At 32.8% G+C, this 16,303-nt stretch overlaps 2 protein-coding genes across 2 annotated transcripts; one reads left to right on the top strand and one right to left on the bottom strand.

Moving 5' to 3' along the window:
• Positions 1-3,718: 3,718 nt before the first annotated feature.
• Positions 3,719-6,880, bottom strand: LOC129950979 (FAS-associated factor 2). The gene is made up of 5 exons (XM_056062959.1): positions 6,414-6,880; positions 5,790-6,337; positions 5,069-5,700; positions 4,866-5,009; positions 3,719-4,800 (listed from the first exon to the last, which is right to left on the bottom strand). The coding sequence occupies exons 2-5, from the start codon at positions 6,190-6,192 to the stop codon at positions 4,627-4,629; spliced, it is 1,353 nt and encodes a 450-aa protein (XP_055918934.1). The 5' UTR covers positions 6,193-6,337; positions 6,414-6,880; the 3' UTR covers positions 3,719-4,626.
• Positions 6,881-8,131: 1,251 nt separating this feature from the next.
• On the top strand, positions 8,132-8,807 carry LOC129951078 (protein C10). Its single transcript, XM_056063088.1, has one exon. It carries the CDS (start codon positions 8,266-8,268, stop codon positions 8,614-8,616), a length of 351 nt encoding a protein of 116 aa, XP_055919063.1. The 5' UTR covers positions 8,132-8,265; the 3' UTR covers positions 8,617-8,807.
• The last annotated feature ends 7,496 nt before the right edge of the window (positions 8,808-16,303 follow it).

The raw sequence follows: 16,303 nt of genomic DNA, 5'->3' as shown, positions 1-16,303 counted from the left end.
AACTGTATAAGCTTTACGGCTCATATGACCCCCTTGGATCATCCATTGGTTAAAAGTTGATATATTTGTGCTTATGCTAAGTTTTTGGAATAGGGCTGAATTTCCGATTCATGTTATGTTCTTGTATCTTCTTGTATATCAGTCCTCAGTTAAAAGTGGTACTTTTGGCACCAAAGGTTTAGGACGTAAAATATAAATTTATTTTTCACATACAAAAAATAAATAATTCAAAATATAATGGGGATCATATCTATAAACTCAATACGATTAGTTTTGAATAATACAAACTAATTATCTTCCAGGGGGGAGGGGCATGACCCCTACGACCCCTCCCCCCTGGATCCACCATTCTCTGTACGTAAATTAATTGCTACTACTACTCCTTAGACTTTGTTTAGATCGATTTTGGGGACCTCTCCATCAGGTCTGTTGTGAGTATCGTCCGAAAAACTTTTCGCATGAAAAATTTTCATATGCCCGGTATCTTTAAAGTTACCAAATCTGCCTCCTGCAATTTTAAAATCTAAACCAATTGTTAACAAGAAAAAATGAAAAACAAAATTGTTTGATAGCGAATATTTCTTTCAGATTTAGGGCCGTATTATCACTCGCGAGTCGCCTAAAAATTCGCCAAGTTGATGTTCGCCTTAAACTTCCGAATTTGGCGAATGGAAATGTCGTTCAATTACAATTGGCGAATGCTCGCCTTTATCTGTCGTAATCGGTCAAACTGTTATTCTTGGCGACCTTGAAAAAATCATTTTTTTTTAATTCGAAGTAGTTGTCTAGATTTTTTTTTGCAGCATAGGTATAAAAAAATGAGTGAAAATCGACAAAGGTAAGAACAAATTAAATAATTATTAAATAAATTATAATTACAACTTTTATTGGTATAGCATCAAAAGTACCACCAACACCCAGTTCTCAAAATTGGTGGAGTTAATGGAGGCAAACCCCGACATTGCCAAGGTTGTCGGGATGTTTGGATAATTAAAAAAAAAAACAATCCCAATATTGAGATTCGTTTGACCTTGAGCTAAACGCATTGGGACCTCCTATTCGAGAGGGTAAAGAGTGGCATAAGGTACGTAACAAAGAATATTACAAAATGGTTTTAGAAAATAAAACTTTATAGGTTTGGCTGAACTTTAAATTAAAACTGAAGAAGAAAATCGCGACAAATAGAAAGGATGTAGTCGCAACAGGTGGAGGACCTTTTCTTCGCCCCCTATGCTACAGGCAGTTTACAGCAGGCTGTAAATACAATGGGTAATAAATGATGCAGACATTGAAGTTGAAGATGGCAATGACATCATGAATGTCGTAGAAGCAGGGGAAAGTTTGTGGATGAACGAATCAAACTCCTCCAAAAACAAACGGAAAAACTTTTTGTTGCGTCGAATTCCATTCAAAAATCTTTTTCCGAGATATTCAAGAAAGAATTATGAACTTAACAAGTTCATGATGAGTTACTCAAAGCAAAGGAAAAACGGAAGGAGAGAGAAAATGTTCAGGGCGCAACAACATAAAGATCTTCTGAATTTTAAAATAAAAAAACTGGAATGTAAATTATAATACCACCCAAAATCATGTTTCTTGCTTCTTTATTTGTTACTTCTTCATTTTTATCCTCGAAGAACAATTAAACGCTGCTAATCATCTTTATTTTTATTTACTTTTTTCACAAAAAAAAAAAACAATATTCTTCAATCTGACATTATAAATATTTATGACAATGAATGACATTTCACTTTCAGTTCTTAATGTTGGCAGTTTTGTTTTCAAAGACGAACTACGGAGTTCGCCCTTGGTAATATCATCAAACTGTTAATTCGCCAAAACATTCGACTTTAAGCGAATTTTCGACTCGCGAGTCATAATACGCCCCTTAAACTTACAAAGAAAAGTAGAAAATAAAGGGCATTTCTAAATTTCGTGAATGGAAACGATTCCGAGGGAAAGTTTATTTCCCAAAAGCTCTATGTAAATACTTGACAATCATCGCATTCACAAAGCTAGTGGCTACGTAGTCAAAATTCAACTAGCTTTGTGAATGCAAAACTACACTACAAATCTGGAATCAATCTGGATCTGTCACATTGTTGACAAATGCAAATATATAAAATAGGACAAATTTTTGATTTGATAACTTTAACTTACCTTTTGTGTTTTTAAATTCAATGAAATCAAATTTAAGACACAATTTGAATGATTTATATTTGTATTTAATTACTGAACGATTTATTAACTTCCCATAGGAAGTTATTATAATGGGTCCGATTTCTCAAATTGAAAGTTTTGACATTTCTCGACGTTTCAAGGTCCCTAGAGTCGAAATAAAAGATTTTAAGAAAGATGTCTGTGCGTTCGCGACGCTTTTTTCGTCCTCCATAGCTCAAGAACCAGAAGAGATATCAACTTCAAATAAATTTTGTTATACAGATAATAAGGCAGAAAGATGCAGAAAGGGCTCTCAAGAAAATTGCGTGGAAGGTTTTTTTACCATAGCAGTTTGAAAAAAAGGTGAAAATTTTGGTTAACCCTAAATATCTTACGAACCAAAAACGCTAGAGGCTTGAATTAAATTTTATATAATATATTGTAACGTGATACCAAACAGGTATATTTTTTGAAAAAAATCAGTATAACGTTTTTTTTTTATAAATCAATAAAACTGAAAAAAAATTGTCACCTCCAAAATTTTACTACTGAAATATGATTTCATCTTCAAAAAAAATTTTGTGCAACGAAGAATAATGTTTTCGACATCTGATAAAATTTTGAGAAAAATCTAATTGACAGTTTTTTTTATAAAAAATAAAAATCTAAAAAAAAACATTATTTAAAGTTCGTAAATATTGAATATCGATTCAAATATCTTTTCAAACACTTGAAATTTAGGCTTCAAGCTTATTTTATCTTATAAGAAATATTGTTTTCAACATTTTGAAAAATTTTGAGAAAAATCGAATTGACAGTTTTTTTTTACAAAAAATAATAATAATATAAAAGTTGGTAAAAATTGATTGTCGACTCAAATATCTCTTCAAAAATTAAAAATATTGGCTTTAAACTTATATTATTTCACAGAAAATATTGTTTTCAATATTCAGTAATTTTTATATAAAAATCCAACAGTCCGTTTTTTCATAAAAAATAAAATCTACAAAAAATAGTACGCAAATTTGGTAAAAATTGATACGAGTACATATAGACAAACTTTTAAGCAAGACAAATCGACAGACGGGATGGGAAGTTATCAGTGTGGGTCGCATCCCAGCCGCGTTTATCATTTTGAATTCGTGTTTTTACGGAGCAGCTGATTGTGAAACGTCAAAATCATTCTCCACTAACTTTGTAGTCGAAATTTTTACACTATGTCGGAGGGGAAATTTCAACTACTTTTGTAGTTAGATTTAGCCAATCAGAATCCCTTGACTACGTACTATCTAGCTTTGTGAATGCGACCAATGGGCATTTCAAAATTTCTTGAATGGAAACCATTCCTAAGGAAATTTTATTTCTCAAAAGCTCTAAATACTTGATAATGTGTCAATAAAAGGTTTTTTGGTCCCCCAAGCTTTACACAAAACTAAAGAATAAACATGCTTTTATTTTTTTGAATTATTTCATTTAATTTTGTTTTTATAATTTATTCTCTTTAGCATTAAGTTTTTTTGTTTTTCTATTTTTGTTTTAAAAAAAAATAAAAACAAAATTTTAGATTTTTCTTACATAATATATTAATAAAGTTTATATTTTGATTTTCTTGTTTTGTTTCTTTTTTTTGCCTTTATTTTAATTTATCATCCTATTTCCCAATGAACTGATAACAAAACAAGATTGTTAAGACAGTTATTGCTATTTTGTTGTTATTGTTGTTTTGTTTGTTGAATCATTTTCTTTATTGGCGATTGTTTTTTTTTAATTTATTTTGTTTAGTTTGAATTTGTGTTTGGTAGTTGTTTGTTTTTTTTTGTGAGTGAATAAAGAAAATAATAAAAATGTCTATAAAGTGCTTTTTGCTTTTCTGCAAACACAGTTTAATATATTTTATTTTTAAATTTAAACTAAGTACGAAAGAAGTTGTTTTGTTTTTTTTTTTTGTTTATATTGCTTAAGAACGGAATGGAGAACTTATATATTTTTTTATTTATTAAAAATCAATACTTTCTATTCCGTAAATGCTGATGTTTTGTTTTTTCTTTGTGTTTTAGAAAAAGTGTAATAAATCAAAAGGCATAATTCTAAATGGAAACAAACAAAATAATTAAATTCAAAGTAAAATTTTTAAACGCGGTTCAATTTGTTTTTGTTGTGATTTTAAAATATTATACATTTTTTAACCAACGAGAAAAACACTTTTATTTGTATATAATTTAAGAATTTTTTAATTTACTTTCTCGTGAAGAAATGTCAAAATATTTAAAACCACAACTTTTTACAAAAAGGAACCTCACATTGCTATACTTTTAGGATCTCTCTTTAGATGTTTTAACAAGAGAGAAATAGGGAGAGGAAACAAACTAAGAAAAACTTAAATATAATCCAAATAGGAATCGATTAGAAGGATGGTATTTTGTTGATTTTTGAAATTATAGTTGCACTTTGCCCGGTAAGTTGTGTTTACGCATCCAAATCATTGACAAACAGAACTTCACGGTTCTTGAGGCCTACTTCGCTGAGGGATTTCGTATGTTCGACTCGATCTCTGGCATAGAGAACACGCTTCGGGAAATTCGTAGTGATTTCAAATTCATCAGGGGACGAGGGATGACAGAATAGATAGTTATAGACATCCTAGACAAATGAAATGCACTTAGTTTTTATTTCGATAGATTATTTGATAGATTTTAAAGTTTAACCTGTAATGAGTCAGTGCTTAGGAAGCGGCGTTCGATGCGTGCTCCATTTGGTAGCTTGAAGACAACGCTGACAGCATTTGGTGAGTCTGGTGGGGGTTCACAAGGCACACGATCCGCAAGGTCGATTTTTTGCTGCGCTATTTCCTATGAGAAAAATATAAAAAACTGAAAAACATCTTAAAGCAATTCGTAAGTATCCTAACCTCCTTTCTTCGTTCTTCAGCTCTACGTTCATTCTCTTCAGCCTCTTGTGCTTTTCGCAGCTCTTCTAATTGCTCCTGTCGCCTTCGTTCCTTCTCCTCGTCGGCCTTCAAACTCTTCTCGTAGGCCTCATCCTGTTGCTGACGCAAGGACTGTGTGAAACTTCGCTCCAAACGGTCAGCACGTGCCTGGCTCAGCCAAACCTCGTTGCCAGATATCACCGTTTGCAGTCGCCGCACGAGTTCCTCCGGAGTGCAGTCGCCCTCGAAACGACCCATGATGTTCATTTTGTGGTTCCTCAGACCAATCAGCACCATCATGGGATAGATTCGAGCATGAACCGAATGCGAAACTCGATAGCCTTCCGGCGTGGCCACATCGCAACCCCACAGGAGGACATTGCGATTAATATAATCGATGACACTCTGATCGGCCAACGTCTGACTGCAGAACGACTGCACATCGGCACTCTTGGGAACATCCTTGTGCAGATAGACCAACAGAAAGCGCAGCTCATTTTTAGCATCATTCAAAGCCTGGGCATAGGTGCCCTGATAGAAGACCGGGTGTCTGGGATACTTTTCGTTGTATGTCTGTACAAATTTCATAACATCTCCCAAAGGATCGGTGACAACTAAAAACACACAAAAGAGAGAAAACCAGAAGAAGGGTTGGGGTGGTTAAAAAAGAGATAAGATACCAATTTGAAAGTGTAACACTTACTTCTTTCATCGGTTCGCATCAGACTAAGCAATGTGCTGACAATCGACGACAACGTCGAATAGCAGTACTGGAACACAAAGTTTATCACGTAGCCAAGGATTCCGGTGAAGCTGCCCGGCATCGGAGGTCCACTGCCTGTCCGACCGCCAGGCATGTTAGCCGAGAAGACTTGCTGCAGGAAGCGGTCGTTGACGACGTTGGGCGCTCGCAGCTCTGTCGAAGCGGCATACATGGACGGTCGACCCTCGCGGATGTTCATTTGTTCTTGGAATGCAACCTCCAGATCCCATTGATGTCGTATGAGAATGTCGCGACACACAGTCATGTCATCGATTCCGGTGATGTCCTGAAATTGCAAAACCTTCTCGGTCTGCTCATTCGACAGTTCGTCAACGCCATCCATGTTTTCCGTCGATTTTGAACCTCTCTACACGTATCTCCTCCAATGACCTTTCTCTCACTCTGTTGCTTGACGTGCGGATTTGACTGCGCTGCTGCTCGGTTCGGTACTCGGGTAGCGACCCTATCTGGATCTTTTGGTTATTTTCCTACAAATTCACAAAAACAAGAAAAACCCATCAGAATTATGATTTCCAACAAAGAAACAGCTGCGATTATTTTTACTCATTGACTTGGTAATTAAGTTTTTGTTGATATTGGAAGTGGATTTTCCACACGTTTCTGTTTCTGCTTCTGTTTGTGGTTCTTTATTGGGATTTCCTTTTTTCTGCAGAATCACTGCTGCCGCACGATGCATATAAATGACGACAAGAAAACCAAAAAAGAAAAAATTGTTACGCTCTACGCTGCTGTTTCTCAATCTCAATCAATCAAGCGGGTGTTTTTTGGATTTACAATCAGAATAAGAACATATTTGGAGTTAATTATTCTGGGAAATGGTTGCGATTGTGTTTATTGCTTTTGTGATATTTTGAAAATAATGTAGGAAAATTGTGATATTAGTTATTTTTTTCGATTTTAAGTAAATTATCAAAAAGGGAAGAGAGAAAGAATAGTTTTATTTTTCTTTCAGAATTTTTGGTGTGTAAAAAAGTTTCTTTTTCTTCTTGTTGGTTTTGTTCTCTTTTTGTTTGGAGACTTCTGTTGGATTTTTGACAGTTTGGCAATTTTCGTGTAGATTCGATTAGTTCGTTGAGTTTGTGTGAAGAGATTGAAAGGCACTGCCAGGTGTGTTGTTTTTTCAACTTTGGTGTAAAATGTTTAATTGTTCCTTCACAAACGTGATTCAATATTTGATCGTTGTTTTAGTTCTTAAATTTCCGTTGATAAAGCTTATGAAGCATACGAGCTTCGAGCATTCACTTTCAAAAATGAAACGATAAGAGTTTAAAGGGATGTCAATAAAACAGAAATATAATATGAAAGAGAGGGAACACCAATAAACTAATAAACAATATTTTCTTTTACAGTTTTAACCCATTTGTCCTCCGCGTTCTTAATTCTCATACGTCAAATAGAACGCTGTCAGTTTTCTGATTTCTATTACTTTCAGTGGCCCTTTAAAATAGTAAATGTGACGAATTTTTTTGAAGAAAATTTTTCGTGATCGGTGGAAGAAGCAACAAAGATAAGGTCCTTTTTCTCATTTTCTTGTTGTCTTTCTGTTTTGACATTTGACCGTCGCGTATACAACCTCAATCAGACGTTCGTGTTCCATTTATAACCACTTGCTTTTAACAATTTTATAGCAGAGAGGGAATGTAATTAAACCACGTTCTGTTTGATCAGGCCTTAAATCTTTCTGAATCGCGTTGCCTTTCATTCGAACATCCTAAAATCAAATTTCCTTTAAACTTATGAAAATAAATAAATAAATACCAAAAATAATCTCACAAGTCTGAAATGATTAATTAATTTCAAAACAAATTGATGATATCGCTGAAACTAAAAAATATAGGAAAATGCCAACATAAAAACTTTGTGTGTTTTATGTAAAAAGTCATAATTTAAAAATTCATTTAAAATAAAAAGTGTCAAGTTTTTAATTGACTGAATGGATGTTGTCTTTGGTTCGACAGTAAAAACGTTAAACTGTGTTGGTATTTTTTATTTATTTGTTTAGTACGGTTTGAAAATGGACCATGAATTGATGAACCTACTAACAAGGCTTCTTGTATGTTGAGATTTATTTTGAAAACTCAACTTTGGTACTTAAAAGAATTTAAAGATATTTCTGTAATAGTTAAATAATACCTAACTGCAAATTTCCTGTTTTTATTTAACTGATACGACCATTGTATATCTGGCAGTACTTCACTTAACTTCAGACTACAACCAATGGCGCTTACTTCGCTACAAAGAACAAGAAAAAAACAATATGTCAAAATTTTGACAGCTAAACAACTCAAAAAGTCATAACTAGAAAATAAAAAATAAATAAACAATTTTCCTAACAAAATAAAATTCTTATCTTTTTCACCAAAAAAAGTTCTTTTAAAATTACAAAACAATTAAAATGTCATATTTGGTGAATTTCAACAACGATACTGCCAAACAAATCCTGATCGACATAATTCGAACTGTGAATCAATCGGAAAACTCCAAGAAACTCTCGGAAGCGAAGGCTTCTGCTGGCAAAGAAATGCTCCTAATGATGCAGCATGTTTTCCCATTGGTAATGCAACTCCAGACGGATGTTATCAAATCCTATGGATTCCCAGGAAATAGAGAAGGTCTGGTTCAATTCGCGCAATTGGTTCGAGAAATGGAAAGAGAAGACGTGGAGATTGCCAGGCTAAGGAGTCAAATAAGAGCTATCTACTTGCCACCCATAGCCATAAACACCACCAATGATGTGTTGATTTAATGAGACCCTGACTGACAATATATTTACTTATTTTCTTTTAATTGTAAGAGAAAATAGAAAAATCTTAGTTTAAAGTATTATTTTTTATTTAAATGCATTTTATTGATGTGTTGCCTTATAACAAATACAAAAACAAAAATATTTGAAATTGTGTAAAATTACATTATAAACAGAATAAAAAAGTTAAAAATCATGTTTCGGAATATTACTTTATAAGCCAAGTTCCGAATAAAGATAAAACGAAAACAGTTTCATCGATTAGGTAAGTAGGTCACTTACAATGACCTGAATGAAACAAATTACAAAATCGACATCCTTCAGCTCTAACCTGGACCTTAACTTTGAGCTATCATGAATAAAATTTCCCACGGATTTTTTTACCATCAGTTGGGAATTTGAATAATATTGAGAGTAGTCCTTGGAATTTATATCAAGAATTTATTAGGTTTCTAGGAGATCTTGGCTTTCAATTCAATATAAGAAAGTCCTCGATAGACTTCACTAGGAGCAGGGAATCAAATATTCCAATTATAGCTAACGTTTCTTTAATGTCAAAATATTTAAAAAGTGATCTTTAACTTTTTAATAAAGGAACAATAAATTTACCACACTTTTATTATTTGGAATTTTCATAAAATGTTAGTAGGAAAATGTGTAATTTCAAAATTTTTGCTTTGAGTTGCACGGAGGATACATCATTCATAAAGAGGGCCTTAGCCCTTAGCTCCAAACGGATAAGTAAAGTATTTGTATGGCTATGTTTTGATTTTCTAAAACATATAGATTGCGTTTGTTTTCGGTCTTGCTACTCATTATTGTATTTAAATTATGTATGTACATATGTTGAATAGTCTGGAAATAGTGGAAAATCTTCCTTGTTTCTTTTTCTTGATTGTAGGCTCTTGGCTTTTTAAGTCAGTGATACTATTAAGTTTCTAAACCTTTATCGAAATGTTTTGTGGAAAGCTTAAGAAGTTGGGCCAATATAGAGGTGGAAAAAATAGGCTTTTTTGGGGAATTTATTTTTCAGAAATACTACAAAATAAATAAAAGAAACATATTAATATTTTTTTGAAGCGATTTATTTCGAACTTGCAGGTTACAGTGTTTTTTCGATGGTGTCTCCTTTATTATGGGTCGACGGCCGGACTAACAACTTCTGTAATTTTTTAATAATTATGATTTAGTGAATTTACTTACATATACAGTTGTGTTCATAAAAATAGCAGTGCTTTCCAAATAAAACAAAAAGGCCTTCAATATAAAAGTTATTTCATTAAACTTCTAATAACAAACTAAAATATTTTATTCATAATAACAGAAAATAAGTATTATCAATTTGTACCGTTAAATTTTTCACAGTAACAACCGTTTTTTAAATATATGACTGTTCATAAAAATAGCAGTGCATGACAAAGTTGTGGATCTATTACGTTAGAAGTAAGACAAACTGTCATAAGTTATATGGATTTATACGAATAACGTTAGTACTTTGTTGCATATTAATTGTTTTTTTATGACTGCTTCGCATCTACGTGGCATTGAGTCCACTAAAACCTGACCCCTCTCGATTGGTATTGCGTTCCACGAATCACACACTGCTTATCACAATTCTTTCGAATGTTTGGGTTTTGCTTTATGAACTGCGTTTTTAACATCCCCCCAAAATTTTCGATTAGGTTAATGTCGGGGGATGACTTCTTCTCCGCAAACCATAATTAAGCATTTTTTGACATATGCTTTGGGCCATAGACTTGTTGGTATACCCAAACCAACGGCATTTCCTCTTCAGCATAATATGAAAAGCAAGCCCATATCATAATTTTTCCTCCACCATGCTTAATTGTTTTTATAGTGTACGGTGGATCGTTTGCTGCATTTTAGGGTCTTCTCACATATTCTTGACGACCCTTGGACCCAAAAAGGACGACTTTCCTTTCATCGCTCCACAGGACATTCCTCCATTTCTCTTTTGCCTAATCTCTATGCGCTTTAACAAACTCCATTTTCTTTGCCACATGCGTTTTCGTCAAGAATGGTACCTTGCGTGAACTTCGGGCTGATAACTTCGCTTATAAAAGACGTTTTAGTATTGTGACTGCGTTAACAGACAGGTGAAGCCCTATTCTTATTTTCCTAGAAGCTATGGAAGGGTTCTGCTTTGCTAACTGAAAAATTTTTCTGTCAGTTCTTTCAGTAGTCATCCTTTTTGGTGGTCGCGTTTTCGGTTTATTTTGCAGTTTTGAGGCGTTACTGACCATTTTTGATGAGCAGCCTTTGATGTCTTGAAAATTTTGGTAGGTTTTTCCCTCCAAACGCAGTTTTCTAATAAGTTTTCGAATTTCTTCGGTGCAGTGTCTTGACCGTCCCATTGTTTATTTTTGTTAGGTTACATGTTAATTTTTTTTTGTAAGAATTTCCGTTATGTAAATAATTGACAATCTAATAAAATGTGACCAGCACTTCTTTTTTTATAAACACAATTTTGCATACATACATACATATGTATATAATAACTGCTATAGAAGTACACAGGACTTTTTTGATATGTTGAATTTTTGGACAACAGACAAGACAGGATTTTTTCCAAACTTCAAGTCAATCAGTTAAATATTACTCATTTATGAGTTTGGCAAACTAAAACCATAATATTGAGACCAATGTGTTTGAAGATTTTAAGTAGCAGCAAATTAAGAATAAATTAAAATTTAAATTGAAAAATGGAGTACTGGAAGGCTTTTCTTGTCCAAAATCTTTTGGGACCTCATTTTTAACGACTTACGGGACATGTTTCCAGAACGATTATTAGCAGCTTATGAAGTGATGTTGTTCGATGTTGTGAACATGAGTAATGTTGAATTTTTTTTTCTCATTTGGCAGACAAAATTTGAGCTTACATTGGAGGAGTGCAAAGAAAAAATATCACTCCTCAACACGTTTTTGTTTGTGGGCAGTCATATTTTACTTTTCTAAAAGTAATTTCTATCTTCAATATTGAATTTAAATATTTGAAGTGTTTCATACAATTTTCGAACGACATTCATAAGTTTTTAAATTTCATCAGTCTTACTTGCACCTTGAAGAGACGCTAACATATTTATGCTTTAAAACGGGTTTTAACAGAAAAAGTCAAAAAGTTTTGAAAGTAGAAATAAAAATAAAAAAAATATTGTGAATGCCACTCATTTTTTTTAGTAGTTGAATAACGTAGATACTATCATACTCAAACTCAAGTCTTAAAACGGACCATCATCAAGCCCCCTTGCTTGGCAATTAGTCTGAATCTAGACTTTGTTTAGTATGGAACCTTTTACTCGCGATGCGCTTTTTTTACCCAGTTGCAGTTGGTGTTTTGTATTAGTTGAAGTGAACTGTGGACAAATTTAAGCTATGTATTCTGAAGACCGTGGTATGTTTTTAACTTTAATGTAAACGTTTTGTGATTACATTGCGTTTTTTTGTATTTTCTCGGGGTAGCATCAAGGGCGGATCCAGACTTTTCATCAGGGGGGGGGGGGGGCACACACTTAGTGAGTTTTTACTCACCGCTTAAAAATGTTCTTTAATTTTTTGTAAAGGATCCTAACAAAATTTAATAATTGCTAAAATGCCCACTGTAGTTATCTAATTATTTAGAAGACGGCTGTCCAGCAAGGTATTATCTTACTATTTAATTTGGATGACTCATATGAAAGCATTCCAAGATTCCACCAGTTTTCTAAATATGCCATATATAAAAAAATTTAAAATACAATAGCTTAGAGGGGTTTTGGTGCATTTCGCGCAGAAATGTAGGAAATTGTTTTGAAACGTTGCTTTTTTTTCAAAAACAAAACACACTTTTCTTGTTTTCATTTCTATTAATGCAAAGAACGGTGCAAACATTTAAATATCCAAAAAATGAGAGAAGATCTGATATTTTTTTGATATAGTTTTTTCGAAATCAATCTCCGGGAGTCTCTTATTACTATCGTTATAAATCTGCTTACTCGTATTTTGATCTTTTAAAGGCGTCAACAAAACTTAAAAATTGTAGAGATAAACAGGTTTGATTCTTGAATTCAAGAAAATAGTTGCATTTAAGTACATAAATTCTCTAAAAAATTAGATTCAAAAAAAGTAAGGCAAGTAAACAAATAAGTTGGGAAGAAAAATTTTGTAGTACTCACAAATTACAAGTTTCAAAGCTTTTATATCAAGTGATATGAAACTTTTATTATGTTTTTGACTTAGCCATTAATTTAACAAAAGTGTCACTTGATTTTTTTGGTACATTTTTATTATTAAAATTCGTGTTTGAATCTTAGTTCTAGAGCATCCAAAGAAAAATTCACTTCAAAGGTAGATTTAATTAACATTTTAAAATCTTTTGTAAGAAAACTAATTTTGAAAGAAATGAAACGCACGAACTTGATAATTTATTAAAAAAAAGGCTGTTTAAATATTTCCTATATTTTAGGATTTAAAAATGTACCTGCAAAATAAGTTTTTCTCAAAAATTTAAATGTCAAAAAATCTAGATTAAGCTATTTTTTCGAAAATCATTTTAAATTTTGTCTTAAAAATATTGTTGGTATAAACACTAAATAAAGCGCTTATAAATATATGAACATTTTACATTAAAATTTCGTCAAAAAATGTTGTCCCTGAAATATCAAGGTTTTAGTTTAGTATATTATTAAAAATCAATTTTATAAAAAAATCATCATCAATTTGATCATTGACAAGAGCTTGCACAGAAAGAGAAGAATTTTGAAAACATTCCATTAGTTCTTGAGAAAACTTAAAAACAAAATAAAGATTTTTTGAATGGTACCCTTTTAGAGCAATATGAAAATATGTTTTTCTTGTAGAAAGAAGCCAAATTAAGAACACAAAATTTAGAGAAAGTTTTAGAAAAATCGCATGTTGAATCAAAAAATATTTGTGTATTAATAAAATGAAAAAAAAAACGCCTTACACTAATCGGCTGAAAATCTTAATTTCAATCACCACAATTGTTTGGACTGTATGTGCCAGGAAAGACAGGCAGACGAAAGGATTCGGGGTACCCACTTTTTTCGGCTTCTTTACCTAATGATATATTTGGTTAAAAACTCTAGCTTGAAATTGTTTACTAATGCAAGACTTGCTATATATTGTTCTTATATGTATGTCTCAGTTAAAATCACTTCAATAATTACTATTAATGTGTGTCAAAAAAATGTAAAAATAAAATTGAAGGCTAGTTTAAGGAATTCAAAGGCAACTTAATATAAAATTCATGATCACTTATTCAAGGTTTCTTCTTAAGAACCGGAATATTTGTTCTTTTTCTTAGAAACAATTTTTATGAAATAATTTAAAGCATGACTAAAGTTTTTTCAAATTCTAAATTGATAGAAAATTAAAATTTGTCGTTAAATTACTAATAAATCTATAGATGAAATCCTTACTTATACAACTTAACTGTATAAGCTTTTTGGCTCATGTGACCCCCCCTGGATCGATTGGTCAAAAGTTGATGAATTTGTGCTGTGTTTTTGGAATAAGGCTGAATATCCGATTCATATTATGTTCTTGGTCCAATCTTCAGTCAAAAGTAGTACTTTAAGCAACAAAATTTAAGGAAGTAAAATATAAATGTTGTTTTCATATACAAAAAATAAATGATTCAAAATATTATGGGGGTCATATCCATTAACGCAATACGATTAGTTTTGAATTCAAGGGAATTCCTACGAAAAAGCAAACAAATTATCTCCCAGGGGGGGTCATGACCCCTAAGACCCCCCCTTGGATCCGCCATTGGGTAGCATTCAAACGTGCGAAAAATTAAGAATTTAGTGTATTTTTTTTACAAGTTGGTGTTTTTGTTATAGTGACCTGTGTTGTCGGGTACAACATTTATTTTTAGAATAAAGTAGAGGTTTTTAATATATTATAAAAGCCAAAACATTTTCCTCATTTTTCGTCCTTAAAAAAAGCACTTTTAAGTTTACATGTTTCTGTCCAATAATTAAGCATTCTTTCTAACTTTAGTTGCTTCCTTTTACATTCGACAAGAAATTCAATTGAAATACCTCGAAAAACATTATATATGCTTTTTCATGAGAGCACAGCAAGAAACTTAGACGATAAGTTGTCATTTATGGAATGTAGCCTCCGAAAAATGGTTAAATGTCCCCAAAACGATTTTCAAGCTTTAAGTCGTGATTTGCGGCATTTCAAAACTGATTTAAAGCAGAGATGGATATCCCCTATGTATATTAAAAAACGATTTTTGAAAAATAATGATGAATGGCTCAATGCTTCTATATCAATTCGTAACTGGAAACCGAATAGTGGGGCGGTTATTATATTATCGCAGTTATTTTTAATTGCTATACTCTCGTTAAAGAAGCAAAAAAACAATGCTATCCAAAACCAGAGCCAGTAAGAGTTACGGAAACGTGTGCAGAAGTTGTGCTCCAAGACTTACTCGATCACACTAGTACTAGACTTTGTCTTTATCTTGAAGACGTTTTCCAAAACTGTGCTGAAGAAGAATTGGAAAACCTGGAAATAATTTCAAAATGGGGTTGTGATGGCTCTCATCAAACAGCTTATCAAAAAAAGTTTTTAGATGACAAACTCGGCGCAGACTGCTCGAATATATTCCAAAGTTCTCAAGTCCCATTATGAGATTGCAGTCACATGTTGGAGACTCGGTTTTGCAGCCCAATCCGCATTAAATTTCTCCATGAAACTGCTGATATCACTAAGGAAGAAATAAAGTACATTGAAGAACAAGCACAATAATTACTGAAGACCGAAATAGTTACTACAAAAACAACCACTATCGTTTGACACACATTGCTTCCAACAATTATTGTTGACGAAAAAGTTTGTATTGAGGAAACTGGTAAATCCTCTACTATGAGATGCTACATATGTGGGAAAACATCCAAATGTTTTAATGACTTTGAAGATTTACCAATGTGGAGGATCCTCAGTCATTGAGATTTGGCTTGTCAATTCTCCATGCTAGAATCCATATATCATACAAACTTCCTCTTAAAAAATGGCAAGCCCCAACTACAGAAGAAAAGAACGTGGTTAACGAAAAGAAAGAATCTAAAAGGAATACAGGGAAAGAACAGGATCAATAATAGATATGCCAAAAGCTGGCTTTGGGAATTCAAACTCGGGCAACACCTCTCAAAGGTTCTACGCTGAACCAGATCTAGCCGCTGAAATCGCAGGTATAAATAAAGAATTTATAATGAAGCTAAAGGTTATTCTAAAAGCGATGTCATCCGGCCACAGAATTAATGCCATGAAGTTTGAAGAATTTTGCAAGGAAATTGCAAGAATGGATGTAAAACATTACGGTTGGCATCCAATGACGCCAACTCTTCAATACTTGTGCACAGCTCGACTATAATAAAATATGCCATTCTCCCTATTGGCCAGTTATCCAAGGAGGCTGCCGAGGCTCGTAATAAGCACTTTCATTCATACCGTCAAGATTTTTTAAGAAAATTTTAAAGGATTCAGTGCAATCAAGATGTTTTGAATAGGCGCCTTCTCACATCGGATCCTTTGATAAGTTGTAAACGTAAACGAAAATGCAGGTAAAGCCAGCCATACTTAAGCGAAACGTTAGACCTTTTTGAGACAGAAGAACCAGATTATGAAGAATTAGAAGAAACATTAAGACTAGACA

The sequence above is a fragment of the Eupeodes corollae genome, chromosome 3 (assembly GCF_945859685.1).
Source record: "Eupeodes corollae chromosome 3, idEupCoro1.1, whole genome shotgun sequence".
Classification (NCBI taxonomy): domain Eukaryota; kingdom Metazoa; phylum Arthropoda; class Insecta; order Diptera; family Syrphidae; genus Eupeodes; species Eupeodes corollae.
This window is presented reverse-complemented; position numbering and strand designations above follow the sequence as displayed.